The sequence below is a fragment of the Panthera uncia genome, chromosome C2, assembly GCF_023721935.1.
Source record: "Panthera uncia isolate 11264 chromosome C2, Puncia_PCG_1.0, whole genome shotgun sequence".
Classification (NCBI taxonomy): domain Eukaryota; kingdom Metazoa; phylum Chordata; class Mammalia; order Carnivora; family Felidae; genus Panthera; species Panthera uncia.
In genome coordinates this window covers 119,099,851-119,127,446 of record NC_064810.1, presented here as the reverse complement: position 1 = coordinate 119,127,446, position 27,596 = coordinate 119,099,851, and the positions used below count along the sequence as shown (strand labels likewise).

At 44.2% G+C, this 27,596-nt stretch overlaps 1 protein-coding gene across 1 annotated transcript; it reads left to right on the top strand.

Annotated features, from left to right (window-relative positions):
• Positions 1-498: 498 nt before the first annotated feature.
• On the top strand, positions 499-27,596 carry GRK7 (G protein-coupled receptor kinase 7). Its single transcript, XM_049629783.1, has 4 exons — positions 499-1,171; positions 2,504-2,941; positions 20,980-21,254; positions 27,069-27,596. Exons 1-4 carry the CDS (start codon positions 560-562, stop codon positions 27,403-27,405), a joined length of 1,662 nt encoding a protein of 553 aa, XP_049485740.1. The 5' UTR covers positions 499-559; the 3' UTR covers positions 27,406-27,596.

Sequence of the window (27,596 nt, the reverse complement as noted above, 5' to 3'; positions counted from 1 at the left end):
TCTGTAACCTGCTCTGTGTTGGGCTGCTAGACATGGAAGAAAACCTCCCCTACCCCTCACAGTTCCTCTACCTGACTGACCTGGCTTTCCTGGGAGTTTACCTAGCTTGAGCCTGGAAGGAAATGTGTAAAATTAGAAGGAGTTTAATAAAATAATGCTGTCAGCAACAAATAGTATACCACCTTATAATGACTCCTTTCCTTTGGAAAGTGGTAACTGTGTATTCAGGGAGCAGGTGTGTATGGAAAATGTCCCCACGATGAACAAGTGGCCTTCACAGGTGTTTCTGGCTGCTTTCCTCTTGGTGGATGGGAGCATGACCTGTGATGTGCCCTTCTCTGGCCGGCTATACATAGCCAGCAAAGCTTCTTACAAGAGAAACCTCTTTCTGTACCCTCCGCCAGTGCTACCCGTGGACTAGAAGACTCCCTGTAAATCCTCTGGAAGCTACTGAACCTTGCAAGGGAAACCATCCAGCTGGCCCCCAGACGTACTGAGTCCCCACTGCAGCCATCCATCCTTCCTTTTCTTTTCCTGGGAGCACACCTTGTGCTCAGCCATGGTCGACATGGGGGGCCTGGACAACCTGATTGCCAACACAGCCTACCTGCAGGCCCGGAAGACCTTGGATGGAGACAGCAAGGAGCTGCAGAGGCGACGCCGGAGTCTGGTGCTGCCCGGGCCACAGTCCTGCACCCAGCTCCGCCAGTCCCTGCCCCAGGACTTCAACAACCTGTGCGAGCAGCAGCCCATTGGCCGCCGCCTCTTCCGGGACTTCCTAGCCACAGTGCCCCCATACCAAGAGGCCGTGGCCTTCCTTGAGGAGGTGCAGAGTTGGGAGCTGGCTGAGGATGGTCCTGTCAAGGGCAGCATGCTGCAGGGGCTAGTGGCCACTTGTGTGGCTGCTTCTGCTCCAGGGCACCCACATCCCTTCCTCAGCCCAGCTCTGGCCACCAAGTGCCAAGCAGCCACCACCAAGGAAGATCAGATAGCCCTGGTGGCACAGGCCAAGGCTGAGGTCATGGCCTTCTTGCAGGACCAGCCCTTCCGGGATTTCCTGGCCAGCCCCTTCTATGACAAGTTTCTGCAGTGGAAGGTCTTTGAGATGCAACCGGTGTCGGACAAGTACTTCGATGAGTTCCGAGTTCTGGGGAAAGGTGGTTTTGGGGAGGTAAGTGTCTCAGAATGGCTGTGCTGGAAGGTGAAGTACACAGCATAAAAGGATTTGGTTTTGCGTTAACAACAACAACAAAAAAACCTCAAGAGGACCTACTTAGAACTGATTTCAGTGCCGCCTGTGGAGAATTCCTAGCTGGCTCCCACATCTTTTTTCTGGCCACCATGTGAAATAAAATGAGAGTGGGTTGGGAAAGACAAACAAAATGTGGCGTTGGCCGAGAATCTTTATGATGGGGTCTACGCCAGGAGCACACTGTAGTGCCCCCCAGACACGAGAATGATAGCAGCACACGACCACGGGAGCTCTCCGTTTCCCTTAATTGTGGTAATGGACCTGATTTGAGAAAACTTCAGGTATCTGAGAAAACATTCATCTTGAAGTAAAGTTGAGAATCAATTTTATACCACTGCCATGATCAGCTCTTTATCTTTCTAACTAGAAAAACATTTTTTGAGGTAAAATTCACGTAACATAAAATTAACCAGTAGCCATTTCAGTGGCATTGAATACATGCATCATAGTGTTGTGTAACCATCACCTCTATGTTGTTCCAAGACATTTTCATCACCCTTGTACCCATTAACAGTTACTCCCCAGTTCCGTCCCCACAGTCCCTGGCGACCACTGGTCTGCTCTCTGTCTCCATGGATTTGCCTACCCTGATGTTTCATCTAAATGGAATCACACAATATGTGACCTTTAGAATCTGGCTTCTTTCACCGAGTATAGTGTTTTGGAAGTTCACTAATGTTGCAGATATATTAGTACTTTATTCCTTCTTACGGGTGAATATTCTATTGTGTGGGTAGACTACATGTCACTTACCCATTCATCTGTTATTGGGCACTTGGGTTTTTATGCCTTTTGGCTACTGTGAACAGTGCTGCTGCGAACGTTCATGTACATGTATTTTAATACCTGTTTTCATTTCTCTTGTGTATATGCCCAGGAGTGGAATGGCTGGGTCATGTGGCAATTCTATGTTTAACTTTTTGGGGAACCACCAAAATCTTCCACGTTTTATGTTCCCACCAGCAATGCACAAAGGTTCCAGTTTTTCCACATCCTTGCTAACACTTGCTATTTTCCCTTTCTTTTTCATTATGGCCCCCCTAATGGGTGGAGGGTGCAGAGTACCTCATTGTGGTCCTAGCTCTTTCTTGAAGAACCCCTATTGCTTTTGGCTTCTCTTTTCTCAGAAGCCTGCCATCTTTTCACCTCACCTGATTTCTGCCCTTTCATCCCCTGTATCAACCTTGCTGTCTTCTCCCATTAGTGCTTCTTACTTCTACCTCATCCTCTCCCTTTCTTTCTCTCTCTAAGGTATGTGCTGTCCAGGTGAGAAACACTGGTAAGATGTATGCCTGTAAGAAACTGGACAAGAAGCGGCTGAAGAAGAAAAATGGTGAGAAAATGGCTCTTTCAGAAAAGGAAATCTTGGAAAAGGTCAGCAGTCCTTTCATCGTCTCTCTGGCCTATGCCTTTGAAACCAAGTCCCATCTCTGCCTGGTCATGAGCCTGATGAATGGGGGAGACCTCAAGTTCCACATCTACAGTGTGGGTACACGGGGCCTGGACATGAGCAGGGTGGTCTTCTACTCGGCCCAGATGACCTGTGGAGTGCTGCACCTCCACTCACTCGGTATTGTCTACCGGGACATGAAGCCGGAGAATGTGCTTCTGGATGACCTCGGCAACTGCAGGCTGTCTGACCTAGGGCTGGCCGTGCAGATCCAGGATGACAAGCCTGTCACACAGAGGGTGAGTGGCTCTCCCTTGGTCCCAAGGGTGGGGTACAGAGTCGGAGAGAAGGGGAGAGGGCTGATCTATTCCCAGGGCAAACGGAGTGTTGGACATAATTCTTCTAATTTCCTTCTCCCTAAAGCCCTTATGTTGTCATCTTGCCTTAAGTGGAGTGATGTAAGAGGATTAGCTTAACTGGTTATTTGGGGGTTACTTTGCTCTCCTTTCCTGGCAGGCACAGGGAGCTTTCTTTGTGAGTTGGAAATGGTCTGTGTTTTCACGGTGAGATGGAAAGAGCTGAATCCATAGTCGGCATGTAGTATGTTCCACCAATGACCACCTCCCTGGTGCTACATTCCTGAGTCCATAAAACCTCGGTTTCCTCCTCTGGAAAATTTTAGGGGCTGGGTCCTAAAATTCCAGGAACCTAGGAGGTAAATTTTAATAGGATAAGAAAAAGAAGAAACCCTAACACTTAGCACATTAAAGTAAATATCTCCTTTCCCGTTGAGTGTGGATGGGGGAATGTTTTACTTTGGATACAGATGAAATTCTGAATGAAAATTTGTAGCAGAGAACAAAGGCAACTAGTTTGTTTTGATCAGTTTGTTTCAAAGTGGCTTGCAGAGAATTCTTTGATTAAAAGGGTATTAATTCTTTGATTAATTAAGCAATTATGTTAAGTAAACAATACAAAATCTCTGGGATTCTGACAGGTCTTTACCTTTGAGTTTCTGTGCACAAAGGTGGGAGACAAGGGCCCAAATCAGGTTCTTAAACATTCACTTGAAACTTTGTTTTTGTACAGTTTCCAGCTTACAAGGCAGCGAGGACAATCAGCCAAGGAAGTGAGAAAAATCATGGCAAGTTTGGGAAAGTGCAGGTGATTTTATGTGGCTGTAACATAAGGGATTTTGACGAGATGTGTAGGGCTCAGATCATGCAAGGTCATTGAATACTTTCTTATGGGGGTTGAGGAGCCCTTGAAGGGTTTTAACAAGGGGAATGACGTGAGTAGATTCACATTTTTAGAAGACTAACTTGGATTATAGATGGGAGGCAGAGGACCTAGTTAGGAGGGATTGAAGACAGTAGGATTGAAGAAGTGTGAATAGATTGGCACCATTGGAAAGAGACCTGCTGGGACATTAGGACCAGCTGGGTATGAAGGCAAAGAAGAGGGAGGGTCTCTAGCTCCAATGACTGCTTAGAGGAGTAAAACTGTTGGAAAGCTGGCAAGTTCAGCGGTGATTGTGTTGTATATGTGACAGGCAGGTCCAGATGTTCCCTGGGCATTTAGACGTATAGGTCTGGTACTGTGGAGAAAGGTCTGGGCTAGATATTGGGATTTGGAGTCATCGTGACTTGGGCAGCATCCAAGAGGAGAGGAGCAAGGATAGAAGCTGAGGAACATGAACGTGTAGAGGATGTGGAAGAGGAGCCTTGAAGAGGTTAAATAAGTAGGTTGAGGGGTAGGAGTGGCATAGTCATGGGAGCTGTATCAGTTAAGGGTTGATCTCGGCAGCATATCATAGAAAACCCAAATAGCAGTGAATTAAACAAGACAGGGCTTTATTTTCCTTATGTAACAAGTAGTGTGGAGATTAGTGGTGCTGGCATTAATTCCACAGCTGCAGGATGATGAGATCGACATCTCTGAGATTTTGGTCCTTTCCATGCTCCATAACCGTCTCAATTTGGAAGAGAATCCTGAGCACCAGATAAGACAGTCTACCAGACATCTTGACTTTGGTCTTGTAAGATCATAATCAAAGAACCTTGCCATGCTGTGCCCAGACTTCTGACCTGAACTATGAACTAATAAAGGAAGGTAACTGGGGGAAAGATTTTTATATGATAGCATCAAAATGAATAAAGAATATTAGCAAGGTGCTAGACATTGTTAGAAGGACAATGTTGTCCTTTCTAATAGGGCTCAGAATGTGTACCATCTATCATAATAGAACGTGAGGCTGTAACAGAATTTGAAACTCTGGACTTGATTCTTCCAAGTGGGTAACTCTTCCCTAGGTAGGAGCTAGGCATCCTTGGAAGGGCGCAGTCCCTTTAAGGCTATTGGGGGACACTAGGTAAAGCACTTTGGACATTGCTGTATAGGCAATAGGGAGCCATTGAAGGTTTTTCAACAAGAAAGTGGCATGACCAGAGTGACCCTTTAGGAAGATGCTTTGGACACTATGTAAGATGAATTAAAGGAAAAAGAGACTGGGTTTGGGTCCCCACAAGCAGCAACTAGAAGGATCTACACAGTAGGTAATGAAGGTTGAGGAAAGGCTTTGGGCTCTGAGTAGTCATATGCCCAGAGTTCAGCAGCCCCTGGCCTCTCACCTAGGCTCCATCAAGACCCATATCTGGACTGACTTCTCTTAAAATGTGGTTGTCATCAGTGACGGGATGAGGTGAGCACAGAACCACTCCTAAAATGTGGTGACAGAGGGAGACACCCCAGGGAAGAAAGACACAGGTGTCTCCACTCAGGTGTGAGAAAGGCCAAGGCAGACACACCGGGAGAGGCAGGGATGTTTAAGAGTGCTGGCTTGGGAGGCATAAAACCTGGATCCCTGTCCCAGCTGTGTCACGGAGTTACTGTCTGCCATTTTAGGCAGGCCTAAGGGCCTCCTTCGTCTCCCAAGTTTTATGAGTCTGTGAGATAAGTCTTTGAATTATTTGGAGGAAAAGAATTGTAAATTCAAAAGATTAATGTATGGAATAGTTACTATGATTTATAGGACTATCAGTCAGGGTTCTTATGGAACAAAGTGAAGTTACTTAAGAAATGAAATTAATAGTTTTCATAACTAAGAAGCTCAGAAGACTGGCCTGATCCAGGTGCCTGAACAGTGTCCCTGGGGATCTCTCCCTCTGTTTCCCCACACTGCTGTCCTTCACGTTAGCCTCACTCTCACTCGGGTGATCCCCACATAGAGGCCATCTTCATACATACCCTACCAACTGAGCAACCCCATGGACAAAACACTTCTTTAAGAAAAATTCCTTCACATTTCCCAGTGAAGACTCTCAATGGACAACTTAGGTCACATGTCCAAGCACAACCAATTCTACTGGCCAGGATGCAATCACTGCTATTCCCAGGAGCCGGGGAGAAGGTCTGTCCTATCTAAACATGAGAATGTGTTCTCCAAAGGAAAATCAGGATGGAAAAGAATGAGAAATGGATGTCAGCTAGGCAAAAAGCAGTAGATGTCCCTAATAACTGCTGTTACCTCCGTGGTTTGAAAAGTTTGAAAGACTTCTGACCCCTTAATCAAGGGATGATGGGACCCTCATAGAAGATTCTATGAGGTAGGAATATTAATAGCTCCATTTTACAGATGGAGAAATTGAGATTCAGAGAGGTTAAGTTACCCACTCAAAGTCACATTGCTGATATGTGACATGAATCTGGGTACATCAGATTCGAGGGCACTTACAGATTTTGGTTTTGATTTTGATTTTGAGACAGAGAGAGACAGCATGCACATGCATGTTGTGTACACACGTGATTTGGGGAGAGGGGCCGAGGAAGAGGGCGAGAGAGAATCTTAAGCAGGCTCCACACTCAGCACAGAGCCTGACGCAGGCTCGGTTTCACAACAGTGAGATCAAAATCTGAGCCAAAATCAAGAATTGAATGCTTAACCGACTGAGCCACTCAGGCGCCCACCAGGGCACTTACAGTTTCGTTTCTACTCTGTTAAATTCACACAGAGGGCAGGACATAGAGCTTATGGTTTTTAATACTGTGAAAGGCTTTCTCTCAGTAAACCTCAGAATAAGTACATGTGATGACATTAGCATATCTTCCTCAGCCTGGTCTGATGTGGATACCAACCACAAATCTACTTGAACTCCCAGAGTGAAGACTTCAAAAAGGAGCACCCCCACCTACACAGGGAATGATGTGACTAATGTCTCAGAGCCAGCCTCCCACACGTAGGCACAATATAACTAAACATGATCCCAGCCACTGTCTGTGTGCATTTTTAATAAGTGTGATAAGCACTCCTGCCTGTTCTCAGCTGACATCTACATGCATACAATAAAACTAATTCATATCACTTTTTTAGGGACTTCAGGAAAATATAATAGGAAAATTGGGCAGTGGGACTCATGCGGAGAGACTTTCAGTTTCTGAATTCTATGTGGAGAACAGTGGCCTTCATATTTTATGGAACATGAGTCTTTAAGACTTGCTCTTTTGTCAGGAATGGGAAGGAATGAAATTAGAACAGTGACCAAAAACCTTTTGACACATCTGGTTACCTTGTCCTGCTCTGACATTTCTGACCAACTCCTCATATTCAGGGGGATCATGGGTGACAGAGGTTGGGCATTATATTTATTTTGAAGTCTCTTTTGTCCCAAATACAATGCTAGAGACACACTGGATAAGTGATTTAAAAAAAAAATTTTATGCTAATTTACTTTTGAGAGCGAGAAAGAGAGAGAGAGAGCACGAGCAGGGGAGGAACAGAAACACAGAATCCAAAGCAGGCTTCAGGCTCTGAGCTGTCAGCTCAGAGCCCGACGCAGGGCTCAAATCCATGAGCTGCGAGATCATGGCCTGAGCCAAAGTCAAATGCTTAACTGACTGAGCCACCCAGGTGCCCCTGAATAAGGGAGTTTTAAAAGATCTCAGAATGTGTTTCATCAAAATTAACACCCACAGGGGTGCCTGGGTGGCTCAGTCGGTGGAGCGTCTGACTTCAGCTCAGGTCATGATCTCACGGTTTGAGAGTTCGAACCCCACATCCAGCTCACTGCTGTCAGCACAGAGCCCACTTTGGATCCTCTGTTCCCCTCTCTCTGCCCCTCACCTGCTTGCACTCTCTCACAAATAAATAAACATTAAAAAAAATTAACACCTACATACCTCACAATCATTATGACCCTGCTCCAAAATTTTTTCTCTTTGAGAATTTACATCTGAGAAACAGTGTAAGAGCCTTACAGGAGAGGAATTCTGGTGATTTCTTGGTCACACATTGGTCTCCACCAAAATTACAACCACTATCATTAACTAAATTAATTCCTAGTAATTTTTGATCACTACCAGAACTTCAAATCCATTTTCAAAGTATTTACCACTGTTGAAAGGCATTCAGAAATATTTGTTATAGTCTTAGAATTATTTTTAACATCCCTTCATTCAAAAGGCAGTCATTCATTCACTTACTCCTTCATTCAACATATATGTACCAGCATTTCCCACATACCAGGACTGTGCTAAACCTAAGAGATAGAATGATGAGCAAAAAGTGGACATGATTTCCTGCCCTCATGGAACTTAGTCTAGTGGGGAAGATAGAACTTAATAATTACTCACAGGAATGTAAAATTTCAATTATGACAAATGCTGTGAAGATGTGGTACATGGGGATCTCCAAGGAGGATTTGACTTAACACGTGAGAGGCAGAGAGTTAACCATAAGAGAAATACAACGTAACTTGATATCAGAGGGACAGATAGGTATTCACACAGCAAAGTCCTAGGAGAGTGTCTTGGGCTGGGTTTCCTGGATACAGACTCAGAGACCCATTTCCATGTGGAAGACTTATTAAGGTGCATTCTCAGGAGATGTATGCATGAAGAAGGCAGGACTTAGCAGAGGGAGAAGCTGACCCACAATGAAGTGGAAGGAACTAAGACCTCAGTCAATCCTTCAACAAGCTCTTGAGTTGGGATGGCCCTTCAGAGGCCGTACCTTTTAGGGATCCCTTAAAGGGCCTGTCAGTGACCTTGGGCTGCTGCTACAGGGGGCAGCTTGGGGCCAGGCAGTTGCCTGGGGTGGAGGGCAGTTCCCAGGGTGAGGTGCAGCTGTGAGCCATCAGCAGTCAATGCTCCCAGCGAGGGCTGGCCATGTAAGTTCCAAGCTTCTTGCAAATTGCTAACGGAGGACCCTCGTTCAAATATCAGCAAAAAGCTTTCTCCTGTCTTCCATGATGAATCTTTCAACAAGTCATGGTGGTTTTTTATTTGCTATTCAGTGTCACATTCCCTCAGGCTTGGAGAGATAGGAGTGAGGGAAGACCCTCCTAGGCCTCAGGGCCCCACCCACTAGCTGGGCCTGAGGAAGCATGTGCCTGACCCCAACCCTGAACCCAATGCTGCACCTGAGTCCAGGCCTCCACAGGGGCAGGGACTCACAACAGTTGCTGAGCAGAGACAGTGGAGGAGACAACCAGGAGACCACGACTGGGAGGCAGAAATGTGGCAGGAGACAGGACTGTGTGTGAGCCAGGCTGCATGCCGCAGGCACATGCTTCATTGTCTCATTGGACTTAATTTACAAGATAAAGATTCAATAATGGGTCAAGACAGTCTCTGTACAACTTTTAACCCTAGCACTGGGCTGCTGCTGGGCACAGGACAGCATTGGAGGCTGGCCTTGATCCCAGGAGGAGTGGAGGCCACACCTGAAGAGGGGATCTGGCCAAAGTACCATGGTCTCCACTCCACGTCGGATCGCCAGTGCAAGGGACCTGTTGCTTTTTGGGAAATAAAAGGAAGCCAAGAAAGGAAAAGGACAAAGCAAGAGGAAATGTGGTTCAAATGAAGCCGGAGAGGTGTCAAGGGCCACACCAAACCTGGCATTACAGGCCATGTTAAGGACTCCAGTTTTTTGCTTAAGAGTATCAGAAAGGAGGTACCTGGGTGGTTCTGTCAGTTGAGCAGTTGAGTGTGTATCTCTTGATCTCAGCTCAGGGCTTGATCTCAGAGTCCTGGATTCAAGCCCCATGTTGGGCTCCATGCTGGGTGTGAAGCCTACTGAAAAAAAAAAGTATCAGTAAGTCTTTGAAAGGATTTAATCAAGGGAACAAAATACTTAGATTTCTGTTTTGAAAAAATTAGTCTGGGGGCACCTGGGTGGTAAACGTCTGACTTTGGCTCAGGTCATGATCTCATAGTTTGTGAATTCGAGCCCCAGGTGGGGCTCTGTGCTGACAGCGTGCAGCCTACTTTGGATTCTCACTCTCTCCCTCTCTGTGCCCCTCCCCAACTCAACTCTCTTTCTCAAAAGTAAACATTTAAGAAAGGAAGGAAGGAAGGAAGGAAGAAAAGGGAAAGAAAAGAAAAGAGAAGAAAAGAAAAAAGAAAAGAAGAGAAAAGAGAAAAGAAAAGAAAAGAAAAGAAAAGAAAAGAAAAAAGAAAATTAGTCTGAAGTAAGAACCGACCAGAGGGGATTCAGGTGGATTATGATCATTTGTAATCCAGGTGAGAGAAGGTAGCAGCTCAGATCTCAGAGCAGCTCTGGTGGAGCCAGAGCACAATGGATGAACTGGGAAGAGATTTCAGAATGAATAGGCCTCAGTGATTTGGAAAAGGCGTAAGGGAAAGAGGGGTGTCAGGGGTGATTTATAAGTAAGGTTGTATCACAGGTACAGACTTGGACCCTGAGTATAGGGAACTAGGCACACAAATGCTTGCCTTCCTAAAGCCCCAGGACAGGGAGGAGACTGACAAGTAAAAGGGCAGTTCTCACTGCCCGACTGTCAGTCGGGTGCCTGACATTGGATTGTGGTGTCGGGAAGGGCTTCCAGGAGGTGATGACAACTGAGTTGAGACTTAAAGGCAAGCAAGCTAGGCAGGTGAGGAGGAAGGGTAAAGGCTGGGCAAAGGAGTCCTCAACTGAGGGCAATTCTGGCCCCCAAGGGACTTTTGGCCTTCCTTACAGTCATTTTGGTTGTCGTGATGGGGGAAGTGCTACTGGCATCTGGTGGGTAGAGGCCAAGGATCCTGCTAAACATCCTATAGTGCACAGCACAGCCCTCACCACAACGAATGATCTGGCCCACAATGTCTGTGCTGTCACAGTTGAAAAATCCTGCCGAGCTAAAGGCCTGAACAAGAGGCCCGGGGCTCAGGCACAGAACGACTCTGCAGCTGCCCAGAGTGTGGAGTCACTGGGTGGGAAGGGTGCAGAGAGTACAACTGGAGAGTATAGCAGATGTCAGGCCCTCGGGGGCTGGAGGAGTCAGGCAAGGGCATTTGAACTCAGGGCCTAGGGTGCTGGGGAGCCATTGAAAGCTTTCAGGCAGGAAAATGACAAAGCAGGCTTGGAAGGACACTCAGGAAGAGAGAGTTGGGATGGCAGTAAATAGGAGGACCTGGGAACTGGAGGACACTGGAGACACATTGTCCAGTGAGTTGTGGAAGTGAGGAAAGAGAGCCAGGAGGTCTGCAGGGGCGGCAGGAGGGGACTGTCATGCGGGGAACCAAAAAGTTGCATCATGGAAGTTGATGTGGACACGTGTTGGCAGCCCAGAGGATCCATTCAGATCAGGTGCAGCTGATAAAATATGATCCTCAGCGTCAACCAGATGGAAGGGGTATGTGTGTCAGTCCTGGTTCTGACACTTACCGTGGCTGCGGTGCACAGACTGACCCCTCACGTGGGGCACTCGGCCATAGGGATGCTGAGGACTGAGGGCCAACCCAAGCTGTGCAGGGTGCCTTCTTGTAATTGGCACAGACATGCACTTAGGCTGGCTTAGCCCTGCACTTGACCCCAGGCTGTCTGCCTCTTAAGCTTAATGATAAGATTAAGAAACAAGGTAGATAAAAGCCTAGCAAAGGGTAAACCTTTAGTAGGTACTCAAGAAATGATTGTTCTGATTATCCTACCAGAAGCCAAATACCAGACCCCTCAGTCACAGTTCCTTCTGTTGCATTGTTTGTGCCTCACCTGTTGGCACTGGGCTTCTCAGGTGACCTCTGCACCTGTGCTTTGTTCTCTGAGAGGCACAGGGAGCCAGCAGGACTATGGGGCCGCAGCAGGTGCAGTGGGGCGGGGGCACGCAGCTCCCCTGTAGACTGAGCCCATCAGGCATGTAGTTGCCTTGCTTCCTCACAGTCACATGGTACTCACTTGTGGTTTCATCCTGAGCATCTTAGGGACACCATGGAAAATGGGCCTCAGCCCTCTGCCGGAGAGATCCACTAGGGAACGTGGAGCCACCGAAGAACACACTCCAGTGGAAGAATCGCGACTATCGATCTCTGCCCGTGTGCCAGGCCCTGAATTTCAATCTGATGTAGTCTCAGAGGTTTTGGAGTCTTTCTTCTTGGGTGGCTGTCCTGCCTGAGACAACCGGAACCCAGGCTTGGTGACCGTGGTCTCTAACACCTGTTAAGCCTCTGCTCTGTGCCAGGCTTTTGGGAGGTATTCAGTAGGTCTTAACGCTTTAATCCTCATCACAGTCCTATGAAGTAAGAGCTGTAAGGCAGGGGGTGACCAGTAAGTGAGAGAGCTGGAATCCGAACCACAGCAGAATGACACCAGGCTGTACAGCTGTGGAAAGCATTATTGCAGAAACCTCTCTTTTGGATCCCCTGCAGGGGCTCTCTGAAATAGGTGTCCTCCCTCGGCTGTCACAAAAAGCAGGAAGCCACCTCTGGTGAGGCTCCTGCTGCCCACCTAGGAAGTGGCCAGCAGAAAGCAGACCAGGTGCAAGAGCAGGCACTCTTGGAGGCTGCAGCCTGGGGCTGAGCATGCAGGCAGAGCCTCGGAGCTAAATCCCCTGGGGTCTCAGGCCGCATTCCTCTGAGGTCTGCAAAGGCCACCGCTTAAAGGCGCAGAGGAGCAGCTGGGAACGAGAACAAAGCGGCCAGGCCCCCCTCGGAGGAAGGAAGGAGAGAGCCCCAGGAAACAGCTGATAGCGCTAAGCTCAGCTTGTTTTTTTCCTCTGCTCAACAGTTCTCCTGCCACGGCAAACAAAAGATGTACATTCTGATTCCCTCTTCTGTTTGGATTGTGCTGTCGAGTGGATCTGGTTTGTGATGAGCTGGGGTTGGGGGGGTTGGAAGAAGCATCCCGGGCAGTTTCTTTCTCTGCTGGTCAGTTTGCTGGGCCACCACCGACAAACCCAGAGAGCTTCCTTTTCTGCATATTTCTCCCCACCCAGTCATCAACTCCAGTCTGGCCTGGTCGCACCAGGGGCACGACGCTGGCATTTCTTCTAACGATGGAATTTAAGCTTGCCAACTTTTCAGATTCAGTGGGAGCTGGAGGTTTACTGGTGACTTTGACCTTGAAGGACCTGCACGTACACAAGCATACTTGCACACACACCCTTTTTTTATGGATACACAGAACTATTAAGTTGTGAACTGTGCCCTCTCAGTCCCATTGAAAGTCCCCTCCCTGTTCTCAGCTCTGCCAGGGTCACAGTCCACTGCTGTCCAGAGCCACATTGGGACTGCCCAGCCTGGCCCTGCCACTCAGCTCCCATGGGCCCAAGGGTAAGAGTGAGGACAGCTACAGGGGCATCTGCGCAGGTCCTGACAGGCTGGCTCTGATCCTGATCTGAGACTAGCGTGTGCACCTCCCTCCAACTTTCAACACCTGTAGGTGTCAGGAGGTCCTGATGGGCCTAAGCAGTACACATGTGTTGACTGTAGTAGATGCACTTCTTGCTGCCCCCTGGGGGAGGGGGGGGAGTATAAAGGAGGCGTCATTACTGGCTTCCTAAACCCTGTGCGGTGTGATGCTTGATGCCCTGCCATGCTAGGGATATCTTGTTTTGCCTGACCAGGTCTTGACTATGTAGGTCCATCAAAAGGCATTGTAAAACCAAAAGAAAAAAAAAGGGAAGGGGGGAAGGAAGGAAACAAAACAAAAAACATACACAAAACCTCCACTAAGTGTTTTGTTGCTGCTGACACTTGGGTGATCCCTATAGCCCTGGCAATGGCAGTTCTGGTCACATGGACTGAAAGCGACTGTTTTGATGACACAGAGACTGATGTGCGGGGGCCCTTTGTAACTGCAGGAGTTAAACTAAGCTGTGAGAGGTCAGCATGGTTGGACCCTGCCCCATGCTGCTTGGCTAATTCTCTCCTCCCACCCCACTCTGAGGAGGCAGTTCACATGCAGAAGACAAATGGCATAAAGGGCAGGCAATTAATTTTTTCAGCTGGAGGCTGCGATGGAATTTGGGTGCTCAGAGTCTGGCGTGTGCCTCTAATTCCATTCTTCTCTGTGAAATACCTCCACTCCTCAAGGAGGTGGTGCCCTTCAAAATTCCATCACTGACATTTTCTGTCTTTAGGGCCAAGAGGTAAAGATAGTCCTGAAAACTATTTGGAATGCATCTCAAGCTGCCCTGCATGCTGTCCTGTGCTCCTTCCATTATACCAAGAGGCTGTAGTGCTGTGAGGATGGTGGGCCGACTCTTCATTTATTTCCCTGGGGAGGGAGCAAGATGGTCCTGGAGGATGGCTCAGGGTCTGGTCCCCACCTCCTAGCAGAGGTTGCTTGTGTGGAGCAGCCCAGCCAGCCTGATGAGCAGAGATACAGGGAAAGGATGAAGAGCTTGTTGGGGAAAGGGGAAGGGAAGCAGCTTAAGCAAGAATGGACCAAGATGAGGTCTTGGTCCTTGATAGATAGAGAGAGGGAACGAGAGGACTCTAAGGGGAGCAGAGAAATCTGAAGGGAACCTGGAAGAGTTTGAAACAGCCAGCTTCCATAGAGGCAGTGCAGTGTCGTGGTTCAGAGTGCAGACCTGTGTGTGAATCCTGGGTGGATGACCCCGGGTAAGATTTAAACCCTCTGTGGTTCTGTTTTCTAATCTGTAAAATGGGAGATAAAATAGTTTCTGTCTCATAGGTTTATCATAGAGATGAAACGAGAAATTCACTTAAAGCACTTGAGAAAATATTTAGCATGTAATAAGCACGTAGTAAGTATTGTACATTATTTCCAATTTTCTCCCCAGCCTGTGTCTTACATCCTTTGTTTTAGGACAAGGCATGTTCTCTCCTTTCACCCTATACCTTCTACTGAGCAACCGATGTTTATCTGGTGTCCTGATTAGCTATTTTAATCCTTAAAGTCACTCACCTCTGAAATCTGCTAATTGGAAGGGGACCACACACAGAGCAAGCTCACAGTCAGTATTGCTAAGTAGAATTTACCAATCACCACCATCTAAACTGCACTTGGATGTTGTTTGTAATCTTTCATCATGCCTCTCCAACCCCAGCAGAAGGGACTGAACCAGAGAGAAGCTGGACCCAGGAACATATAACTCAGCTGAGAGTTGTAGAGAGTGAAATACTTTGTACAGGGAGACCCTCCATCCCCTCCACACCTTAGCTCCCAGAATGAGAGCAAGCAGGATGACCCCTTTCAGGTGGGGTATTGGAGCATCTCTGTCTGGGGAAACTGAGCATGCTAACACAAAAGGTCTATGGATACTCACAGGTGGGTCCCCATTGAAATGGCTTGGCAGGATCACCCTATGGTGAAGCCCATCATTTGACAAGCTGCTTGTCAGCTTTAAACATGAATAGTCAAAGATCATTTATTATTTGAAAGAACCTTCCAAAATGAAAGACTATGCAAAAACCAACAGAAGAAAGAAGCTTATAGAGAGCAGAAACAATGCAATGAATAGAACATTTTTTTATTTATAATTAATATCATATGAGATTTAAGAGGAAATACTGCATCCATGAAACAAGAACAAATGCTAGAAAACAAACATTCAGAGAAGAAAAGGACATTTGGAAATAAAAAAAAAATCATGAATAAGTTTGCAGAACAACATGGATAAATCTCAAAACATTATGTCAAAAAAAAAAAATCAGACACAAAAGAATACCTACCATACAATTCCATTTACATGAAATCCAAGAACAGACAAAACTTATCTATGGTGACAGAAATCAGAAAGTGGTTGCCTGCAAAGTAGGGAGGAGAATGGACTAGAAAGAGACACAAGAGAACTTTCTGGGTGGATAAAAGTATTCTATATCTTGCTTGGGTGGTGCTTATATGGGTATATTCAATTATCAAAATTTATTTCACTGAACATCTATCTGTGCACATTTTTCTATGTTAATTGTATGTTAATAAAATACATTTGCAGAAATGAAATTTCAGTAGAAGGATTAAGCCTCTAGATCTAGCTATTAATTTATAGGAAACACTAAGGATAGAGGAACATGTTAAATGATACCACAGGGATGCTATCAGCAAAATCTCACCTGGGATACTCTATAGTTTAGCCACTTTTTCTAACAAAAACTTTCAAAGGGCTGGGAGGCAGAGAGATGAGGTATTTATATATTCACAAAAATTTACGAGACATACCAAGCAATTACACTGTATTGACCTTATTTGTATAACAAACTATTTACAGGACAGGTTTACAGGACAAGTGGAGAAGTGTAAGCATGTCCAGATTTTGATAATGATAAAGAATTATTGCTACTTTTAAAATGAGATAATGGTATTGTAGTGCTTTGGCATTGTTTGTTTTTTTAAGTGGCCTTATCTTTTAGAGATTCATAGTGAAATACAAGTGATATGATGTCGAGGATAGTCTGGGGCAGTAGGAGTGGGTCAGGGATAAGAGATGAAACAAGATTGACCATTTGTTGATAATTGTCAAAGCTGAGTGTAGCCTATACTGGATATATGATTCTCATCTCTCTTTTGTGTATGCTTGAAATTTCCCATAATAAAATACTTAAAAAAAAGAAGAAGAATTGGAGAAAAAATAGAGGGAATGTCCTGGAAAGAAAGAAGGAAAAGAAGAGAAAAGAAAAGAAAGAAAGGAGGGAGGGAAGGAAGGAGGGAGGGAAGGAAGGAGGGAGGGAGAGAGAAAGAAAAAAGAAAGAAAGAAAGAAAGAAAGAAAGAAAGAAAGAAAGAAAGAAAAGACAGATGGAAAATAAAAGCAAAAGATAAGAAACATAGGGGATTCATCGAGGATTTCCAAAAAGAACAAGAGAGGAAAGAAAATGGAAGGGAGAAAATGATCAAAGAAATAATATGAGAAAGTTTCCAGATTCTGACAGCCATTAGTTTCTGGATTAAGCAGCCAACCAGTAACCAGCATCACAGATGGAAAAAGCCCCACACCAAAGTACATCATTGAGAAGTTTCATCAGGTTTGTATACTGGGCCACAAACCTCACACATCTTCTCACAGTCCCTCTCTGCCTCTTCTCTCTGTTTAGGACAGCACCCTCCTGGCTCCACTTGTAGGCCTAGTTGCTCCTCTACTTTTAGAATTGGAGGAAATATCATACTGTGCGATGTGAATCCTGGTTTCTAGGCAGCTGCTAAAGGTCTGGATGACATATCTGGAAATACAGACCAGTTAGATTTTGGGTAATCCATGATTCGTGGAAGTAGGAGATGGGAGGGAGCTGGGCAGATGGATTCCCCCTCCTTCCCTCTCTCCTGCAGTTCCTCTTTATAACCCTTCCAGAAGATTCTCTTGTTCCTGGTGAACCGGCAGCCATCCAGTAATGCCTGGCATTGCATCCCCTTCCCTCACTCCTTTTTCCCCTCTATGTTCTTATTATAAAAACTTTCAAACATGTAGGAAAGAATTCCACATCAAGAACCTGTATACCCATTATCTAGCTTTTACTGTAGACATTTGGAACAGCTTTATTGAGATATAATTTAACTGCCATAAAACTGACCCATTTAAAGTACACACGTCAGTGGGTTTTAGTATATTCATAGAGCCATGCAAACATTATCACAGTTTTAGAAATTTTTCTTCACCCCAGAAAGAAATCCCCTACCCTTTAGCATCACTCCCACCACCACCCCCCCCCCAACCGTAAGCAACCACTAATGCGTTTCTTGGCTGCATGGAATTGCCTATTTTGGACATTATATACACATGGAGACATACAATATGTGGCCATTTGTGTTTGGCTTCTTTAACTTGGCATAATGTCTTCATGATTCATCCATATTGTAGCATATATCAGTACTTCATTCCTTTTAAGGCCAATGTTCCATTGTATGTCATCAATATTTTATTAGATTCACTTTGTCACATGTCTATCCATTTATCCATCCCTCTATTGATCCATTAATCTGTCTTACATCTTTTATATATATTTTTTAAATGTTTATGTGTTTATTTTGAGAGAGCGAGAGCAAGACAGAGCATATGAGCAGGGGAGGGGCAGCCAGAGAGGGAGAGAGAGAATGCCAAGCAGGCTCCATGCCCAGTGTGGAGCCCAACCCTGAGATCTTGACCCGAGCCAAAATCAAGTGTTGGATTCTCAACTGACTGCGCCACCCAGGTGCCCCTCTTTTATGTATTTCTAAGCAAGCTCATTCCCCCTCTTCCCCAACCCTTAGCACCTTGACCTTGCACAAGGTTACCCTAGGTACAAAGGAAGCTGGGAGATGGAGTGCTTAGCCTTCTGGCCTCTCTAGTAGAGGGATAGAAGGGAAAAGGGAGACTGGGAATGAGTTTTTGCTATTTTGGCATACAGTGTTTCTCAATCTCATCCTCATCTCTCCCTCTGGTCTCCCCTCCCACCATTGCATCCCACAGATCTTGTATTCCAGAAATGTCAAATTCCTTAAAGCTCCCCACATTATTCCTGGCTTCATATCTCATATATGCTTATTAGCTAGCTAGCTCTCTGTGTGTGACAGATTCTTCCCTCATGATTCAGCTCAGCTATCACCCTTCAGTGAAGTATCCCCAACACACACACACACACACACACACACACACACACACACACACACACCTTCTGGCCTCTCTGTGCTTGTTTTATACTCCCATTATGGCATTTACCCTACTTTACTGAGTTGACCTTTTGACCTGTCTCTACCAGCCTGTAAATCCTGAAGGGCAAAGGCCGGGTATTATATGTGTTGGTATCTCTAGAACTCACTGGAGGGCATGACTCAATAAATATTGGTTGGATAGTGAATGGAAAACATCCAGTTACCATCGTTGCTATTGTTTACTTAACAAACATTTTGTTGGGCATGCACCAGATGAGGCCCTGCAGTAAGTACCTAGTTTGGATACAAAGATGAGTGAGACTATATCCTGGGCCTTAGAGGAGCCTACAGGACCTTTTGTCTGGACAAATGCAAAACTAGACAAGATGCCAGGGCAACAGATGTAAACTGGGACTGTACCGGGCAAACCGGAACATATGGTCACCCAAATTATATATCAGCTTCTATGAAAACAGCAGTGCCGCGCTGACTCATGCCCAGCCCGTCAGACCCCAGTCACTTCCAGAACCGGCCAATTCCTTCTCATTAGTGCTTGGGTCATATATGTTTTTCATTGTTGTTATCCACGTAGAAATTACCTGTGAAATTTAATATTCCTAATGCAAAATATATACTGTGCATGTAAAAAACATATACTTAAGCAATTAGACAGAAAAAAAAATCACCAAGTAAACAACTAAAAACACTTTTCTAACTTTTTTGGTGTACTGGAATGCATATTTATAATTGGTGTGTGAAACCCAGTATATATTTAAACTTCTTGGTATTAACAGTAGACTTTAGTCTGTTGTCTTTATTGATGGGCATTTGGAAATTTCCAGCTTGTGACCATTATGAATAATGAAGCTGTGAACATCTCAGCATAGATTTCTTTTTCCTTCTGAGTCATTTCTTTGAGATACATACTCCAAAGGTAAGTCAACTGGTTGAAGAAAAGGAACAGTTGGTACATATTATTGTCTATGACTATTTATATCTTACTGCTCTCCTAAAAGTCTGGGTCAATTTACACAGCACATCTGTTTTTCACAACTCTGCCAATAATTTATATTATCATTTTTATGTACTAATGGAAGCATATTGTCATTTTAGGGTATACTTTGAATTTTTAATTGCTGAAGAAGTTATGCATTGTACTTTAACCAAAAACAACTTAGTTTTTATGAAATCATAATGTGTTTGTGTGTGTGTGTGTATATGCATATTATAAACCATGTGTATATACACACATACTTACACACATATATACATGGTTTATAATAATGAGGTATGTTATAGGTATTCATTAAATATTGAATTAATTATTAAAATCACACATTCACAAAAGGACAATAACTGCTTGATTCCACATATATGAGGGACCTAGAGTAGGCAGATTAATAGAGACAGAAAGTAGAATGGTGGTTGCCAGGGCCTGGGGAGTGGGGGCAATGGGGAGTTATGTAATGGGTATAGAGTTTCAGTTTTGCAAGGTGAAAAGAATTCTGGAGATAGATAGTGATCATGGTTGTACAACGAGGTGAATGTACTTAATACTCTTGAACTGTACATTTAAAAATTATTAAGATGACAACTTTTATGTTATATGTATTTTGCTCTAACAAAAAATATGTATTTAAAAAATACTTTTTTAAATCCAGTGGTCATTTGGCATGTATTGCCATTAGAAGGGTGCCTACAAAATATACTCATGCATGTTAGATGAAATTTCATATGTGGAATTTTCTAGATTAAAATGACTCTGCTAATTTTCAATGCAGAGACAGGCAGAGATGTGTGAGATTAATATCAGTACGTAGCAAATAGAATAAGAATCACAGACCGGATAATATATGAACATTCAATATTAGCAACCTTTAAAAACCTTTAGCAACCTAAAGTGCTCAACCTTTAAAAACCATGCATCTAGGGGTGCCTGGATGGCTGTCCGTTAAGTAACCAACTGGTGATTTTGGCTCATGGTTCATGAGTTCGAGGCCCACACTGAATGGCTCTGCTCTGACAGTGTAGAGCTTGCTGGGGGTTCTCTCTCTCCCTCTGTCTCTCTCTACCCCTCCCCACTCACATGTGCCTGCACTTACTCTCTCTTCCTCTCTCTCTCAAAATAAATAAGTGAACTTTAAAAAAAAATACCATGCATCTAATTTTCTATTACCTGTGAATAAAATACAGAGGCCGAGCTTAGGAGAATCATAAAGACATCTACTTGAACTTTTCAACTTAGTGATGAAGTGTCTCACTTCAAGGACAGCCTCATTTGTCCCTTTTATAATGCACTGCAGCTAAATCCTCTTTATGTCTCATTTGCCAAAATGGATCACATGGCCTGCCCCAACTGCACTAGACGATGCTGGAAAAGTAGGGACTAGAATAGATTAGACACATTGCCACCCCAAATAAGTTAAGATTCCCTTAACAAAGAAAGAAAAGGAGAATGGGTATTGGATAGGCAATCAGCAGTGTTTGTTACACTCACATTAGTATTTTTGTTTTGTTTCTTGTTTGGGGTATTATAGGCTGGAACCAATGGTTATATGGCTCCTGAAATCCTAATGGAAAAAGTGAGTTATTCCTATCCTGTGGACTGGTTTGCAATGGGATGCAGTATTTATGAAATGGTTGCTGGACGAACACCATTCAAAGATTACAAGGAAAAAGTCAGTAAAGAGGATTTAAAGCAAAGAACCCTGAAAGAAGAGGTCAGATTCCAACATGATAACTTCACGGAGGACGCAAAAGATATTTGCAGACTCTTCTTGGCTAAGAAACCAGAACAACGTTTAGGAAGCAGGTAAACTACCATATAACAGAGGTGATTAGCAGTGTCAGCATTGTCCATGGGGATTTAGAACGTACTTTGGATTAGTGCTGAGGCCTTGAGGTTAAGTTTTATTATTATTTTCCTATTATTATTTGCATGTTATATGGTTAAGTATTTCTGATACTTTCAAACACTATAAGCACTTGATATGGAACAATCTCCAAGATATGTATATATATCTTGTTTTCATATATATATTATATATGAAATATATAATATATAATAGAACATAAAATATAATATGATAACATATATGAAATATATATAAATATATAATGTATATAAATATATATTAAAAACATATTATTTATATTTACTATATATTTTTAATATTTATTTATTTTGTGAGACACCACACGAGTGCTTGAGCAGAGGGGCACAGAAAGAGGGTGAGAAAGAATCCAAGTGGGCTCCCCACTGAGCACGGAGCCCGAGGCAGAGCTTGATCTCATGACCTGAAGATCATGACCTGAGCCAAAATCAAGAGATCAAGAGTAGGACTTAACTGAGTCACCCAGGCACCCCGAATATTCTGCCACGTAATTTTTTTTAATCAAAAAAAATTTTTTTAATGTTTATTTACTTTTGAGAGAGAGAGAGAGACCACACATACATGCTGGTGGGGAAGGTGCAGAGAGAGACAGGGGGACCAAGGATCCAAAGTAGGCTTCAAGCTGACAGCAGAGAGCCTGATGCAGGGCCTGAACCCACAAGCCTGGACCTGAGCCAAAATCAAGAGTTGGACACTTAACTGACTGAGCCACCCAGGTGCCCCGACCTGATTTTTTTAAATAGCAAAACAAAATCCATTTGTAATAACTTCCAAAGCATGACAGACACCAAACTAACAAACACGTATTTTGAAATTTGGTGGAAACTCTGCATTTATGTGAAGTAAAACATGGAGCTGATTTTCCTGTGTAGATTCCAATGTTGTATTACTGTGGTCAGAATAGGCCACGTCATGATAACAAGCAAATCCCAGAGTCTCTGCAGCTTAAAACTAATGGAATTTTTCTCATTCACACAAAGTCCCTTGTGGGTCCAGCAGCACTCCAGGGTGTCTCCCTACTGAGCAGTGACTCAGAGATCCAGGCTGCTTCCATCTGACAGCTCCATTGGAACTCGTGGCTTCCAGTTGATGTAGCAAGAGAAGAGAGCACGGAGAACCTGGGGAACTTTGTACCGCCTCGGTCAGGAAGTGACCCACTTGCACAGCACTTCACACACATTTCCGTTTGCCCAGAATGAGTCTTGGCCCTGCCCAAGGTCAAAGGGTCTGGCTAGTGTTGTCTTCCATGTGCCCAGGAAGGAGAGGAGACACAGAAATGGTGACCATTGACCGTGTCTACGCACGGGTTCTCAAGCACAGGGAGGATGAGTGGGCACACTAACAGCGGCCGAGGCAGCAAGGAAAGCAAACAGTCTCTCTAGATGACTTCCCTGAAGGGAACACCACCGCTTGCCAGGATTGATTGAAAATCTATAAACACGCTGTGGGTATATAAAATGAAATGTTGACAAACTTCTTCGGGAAAATGCCACCTTAAAGCCCTGGCTCATTGCCTGAAGCTGCTCCATCAAGCAAAACCTTTTAATAAAGCATCTGTTGTTGTGACTGTTTTGAATAAAACTGTTTACAACATTAGAGAAAAGGCATATAAAAACCAGCTGTTCAGTGAAAGACAAAACCTTCCAACATTTTCATTTCAACTCTGTATTTTTTTAAAAATTCAAATGAGATAATGCTTGATTGATTTAGTGGTGTCCTTCAGGGCCGAGCAAATGCCTACATAGCATGTCACACAGAAGATGGGTCACGTGGCCCCTCTCTGTTGCATTCATGAACATTTGAAATAAATTTTAAAAACCCTTTCCTTCTTTAGATGCCACTGAAAGGATCTTCCCTTTGTCTTCATAGGTCTGTGAATTAATTTTGCAGAAAAGTTGAAAGCTTTTCTGAGCATCTCACAAGGGCTCTTGAGAGGATTTATCGTGTTTTCCAATAAAATAAAAGCTAAAGCCCATTTAAACATTTTGCAGGTTTTATTCTGATCAGTTAGTGCAGCAGAACAAGATCAAATAACCGTGCAAGCCTCTGACTTAAGTGCTTCTCCAACACATAATTTCATACCAATACATACTGTTCTTGGCAGACCAAACCCCACAGTGTATGGTCAGGTGGTATCTTTGCTTCATTGACTGTTACAAGAAAATCCATTGTAATCTCGATGTGGGGTTCAGGAACACAAGAGCACCTGTAAATGCTGTGAAATGAAATCTACCCCAACAAGCAGGAGAATCTCCTTTCCTACCGTGGCCCGTTTGGCTGTTACAAAAGATGCCGCCTCAACCAGTAGCCTCTCCTGTTTGTCCAAAGTGCACTGCATAATGGTGGGCAAAAAAGATCTCTGCACGAAGCTGCCAGGGAAAGATTCAAGAGTAAAATAATACATGTTATTTCTAATTACAGAACTGACATAAGAGATACCAGTGCAAAAAGTAAAGTGATCAACTTTGCAGTGTCCCAGACACCGAGTAAAAGGAATAGGGGTTACAAAGCCTGGTCTTTATTGCCAGCATCAGCACCACAGACATTTAGTGGAAAAGGGCATAAAGCATGGACCCTGCCCCCCAGGGGCATCTAGTTGGGGTGATGGAGAACATAAAGAAAACCTTTCGGGGGCTATTGTTCCTTTTTTCCTTTGTGACTAGTTGCAAAAGGGCTGCAGTCAGCCATCCCTGCCGGACAAGCCAAGGCCATTTGGGCCTGTTGCTTGAGATATTACTTGAGAACTGTTCATCCTGATGTCAAGACCGGCTTGACAAGTTTCTCAAGGTTACTGAGCCCCTGGGCACTCTGTTTATCCAAGTTAAAACTGCTCTGAGTGAGTTTGAGGAGGACTCTTGACCTGTGGGACATTGTGTTCATGCCTGCTGATGGTCATCAAGGTGGTGTGAGCTCCTTCCTCAGGGCACCTGGTCCCATTCCAACTCTCGTTTTCGTTGAGACTCCGAGACTTGGGGTTCATTCCTGATCTACTTGGACGGAATTCTAGCTCTTTCCTTGTTCTGCCACATGTAAAATCTACGTGATACCCTCCCCACACCAAAATCTGATACCTTAAAATGTTGAATGTTGCTATGTGAATTATACCTCATAAACCTAACTACAGAGAAAAATCCATCTTCGAAGCTTCAAATGATCTCAGTAACCCTCCCTCAAGACTGTGACTCTACAGGATGTAAGCCACACAGACAGACACCGGTCAGTGAGTTCTAGGAGATGGCAAGCCCGCATTTTCCTTCCTTTCAGTTGAGGGAGACTTGGTGGCTTTGAGAAAAAGAGAGACACCTGCAGTACCTCCTGATGCAGTTCTCCATACCTGTTTTTCAGCTGGTGCATAATGAGACAAGTCCAAGGAGCCCTGCACCCACCTTTCTGGATGGTGCTAGGCCTGAACCACAGAAAACAACCCAGAGAATGGCTAGACATCAGACGCCTCCAACTGAATTTCTCTTTTTCACAATAATATTCGATTACAATTTTCCTTTGAAAAACTCACCTATGTCTTTTGGCTTTTTCAGAGGCACAGCTATTTATGAATGCAGAAGCAACTGAAGAGGATAAAAGAGGTTAAAAATGCAGTTAAAAGACAGACAGGCATTGTTGTGATGGTTGACTGTGATAACAGCGCTTCACTTTGTGTTAGTTGAGAGTAGGCTCTGGATAGATGCTAGTTATTCTCCCTGCCATTATTAGTAATGTCATTATTGTGTTTAGAACCTATTGGATAGAGTCTGCTGCAGTAATTATCTGAGATTGTAGGGAGTCTGTGAAGGGGGTATATGGGAGAAGTCCTCAGTCCTTTTCCTGAAAGCTCTTTGATAACTGGAATAAAAGTAAAGGGAAAACTATGAACGTGATTAATTTTTAATAAGGTTGATTTATGACAGAAATAGACTTTTGCGTAAGAGAAGATATTTCTTAGAGCAGTATATCTATTCACATAAAAGAAAAAGGAAGGGGTGCCTGGGTGGCTCAGCTGGTTAAGCGTCTGACTTTTGGTTTCGGCTTAGGTCATGATCTCATGGCTTCTGAGTTCAAACCCTGTGTTGGGCTCTGCACTGCCAGTGCAGAATCCCACTGCTTGGGATTCTCCCTTTTGCCCTCTTTCTCTGCCCCTCCCCCATTCATGCTGTCTCTGTCTCAAATAAATAAATAAACAAAAAAAAAAAGGAAAAAATCATTTGAATCTGATGCCACAATACAGCCCTCTTTTTATTTCTTTAAAACTTGGACTTAAGGGGGACCAAAAGAAATGTGTGGTAGGCTGCCCCTCATATGGTTCCCAAAGATCCCCCTTCTATTATCCACAGTCCTGTGTAATCCCTTCCCTTAAGCATGGGCTGGACTTATTGATTTGCTTCTAAAAATATAGCAGAAATAATGAGATGTCATTTCCAAGATAAGGTATTAAAAGACTGTGCTTTTTTAATCTTGGGCTTGCTTTCCCTCTCTCTCTCTCTCTCCCCTCCTCCTCTCCTTCCCTCCCCCCCTCCCTCCCTCCCTTCCTCCCTCCCTCCCTCCCTTCCTCTTTAATCATTTGCCCTGGGGAAATCCAGGTGCAAAGTTATAAAGTAGCCTTGTGCAGTGGCTCACATGGTGAGGAATGGAGGCTCGCCAATAACCACGTGAGTGAGCTTAGAAGCAGATTTTCTCCCTCAACTCCACTCAAACCTTCAGATGAGACCACAGCCCTGAACAGCTTTACTGTAACCTCATGAAAGAGGCACCTAGTGAAACCATTTATAGATTCTTGACCCACAAAAATTGTGAGATAATAAATGTTTGTTGTTTTAAGTCACTAAATGTTAGGGTAGCTTGTTACACAGCAATAGATAACTAATATAAGAGGTTACACAATTGGGAACGTATATTTTTCTCCCTTATTCTAAGGTAAATGCTGGAATAATTTCTAGACAAGGGTTTGATAACAAATAACCATAGTCTTGGGCACTGAAAGTATGCTCATTAACACTAATAATTACTAATGTATTTAAAAAAAATTTTTTTTAATGTTTATTTATTTTTGACAGAGACAGAATGTGAGTGGGTTAGGGACAGAGAGAGGGAGACACAGAATCCAAAGCAGGCTCCATGTTCCGAGCTGTCAGCACAGAGCCCAACGTGGGTCTCGAACTCACAAGCTGTGAGATCATGACCTGAGCTGAAGTCAGACACTCAACTGACTGAGCCACCCAGGCACCCCCTAATGCATTTTTTTTTAAGTCTTTAAAAATATTGTGGCAGTGGGGGGAGGTAGGTGGAGCTCCTAGACACCATGTCATATGAAGAGTGGGGAGATATGGGTGCTGTCTTTTAGAATGTGGTGGGAAGAGACATGCTTCCCTTGTTCTGTCTGACCCTGAAGGGCAGAGCAAAATGCAATGACTATAAAGTTGCAGGCAAGCAGATTCTGGCCTCACTGAATTTTGCTTGTATTTCCACAAAACACTAAGGATAAAAGTCATGTCAACTGCTTGACCCTAAAAATTAGATCTACATGTGAAGGTTTATCCACAAACAATGAAAATGCTACTGTCTGTAGGTGATTTTTGAAGTCATTATTTTTCTAAATTATTCTTTATGTCATTATATTGTCTTTGCAATTAAAATGAAATGTATTACAGGAAAAGAATGCTGCACATTTTGTATTGTTAGAACATTTCCTGTTTTGGTTTGTTAGTGTGACTCAGTCTGACCATCTCCTTTCTTTACAGAGAGAAGTCTGATGATCCCAGGCAACACCCTTTCTTCAAAACCATCAATTTTGCTCGCCTGGAAGCTGGCCTAGTTGAGCCCCCATTTGTGCCAGACCCTTCCGTGGTTTATGCCAAAGACATCGCTGAAATTGAAGATTTCTCTGAGGTTCGGGGAATTGAATTTGATGATAAAGATAAGACATTCTTCCAAAGATTTGCAACAGGTGCTGTCCCCATAGCATGGCAGGAAGAAATTATAGAAACGGGACTGTTTGAAGAATTGAATGACCCCAACAGGCCTGCAGGTTGTGGGGATGGTAATTCATCCAAGTCTGGTGTGTGTTTGTTATTATAAGTTGTTCTCTCTACCAGATGGGCAGCAGGAATTTCAGCTGACATAATCCTTGAATGTTCCTAACACATGAAAATCTGTTGAATGAGGACTGATCAATCAGGAGGGGCATTTCAACCATAGAACATTTCAAAGGACAGGTGAGCTCACCACTAGGACACATTTTTCTCTTGCCTTCCTTCCTCCCTCCCTCC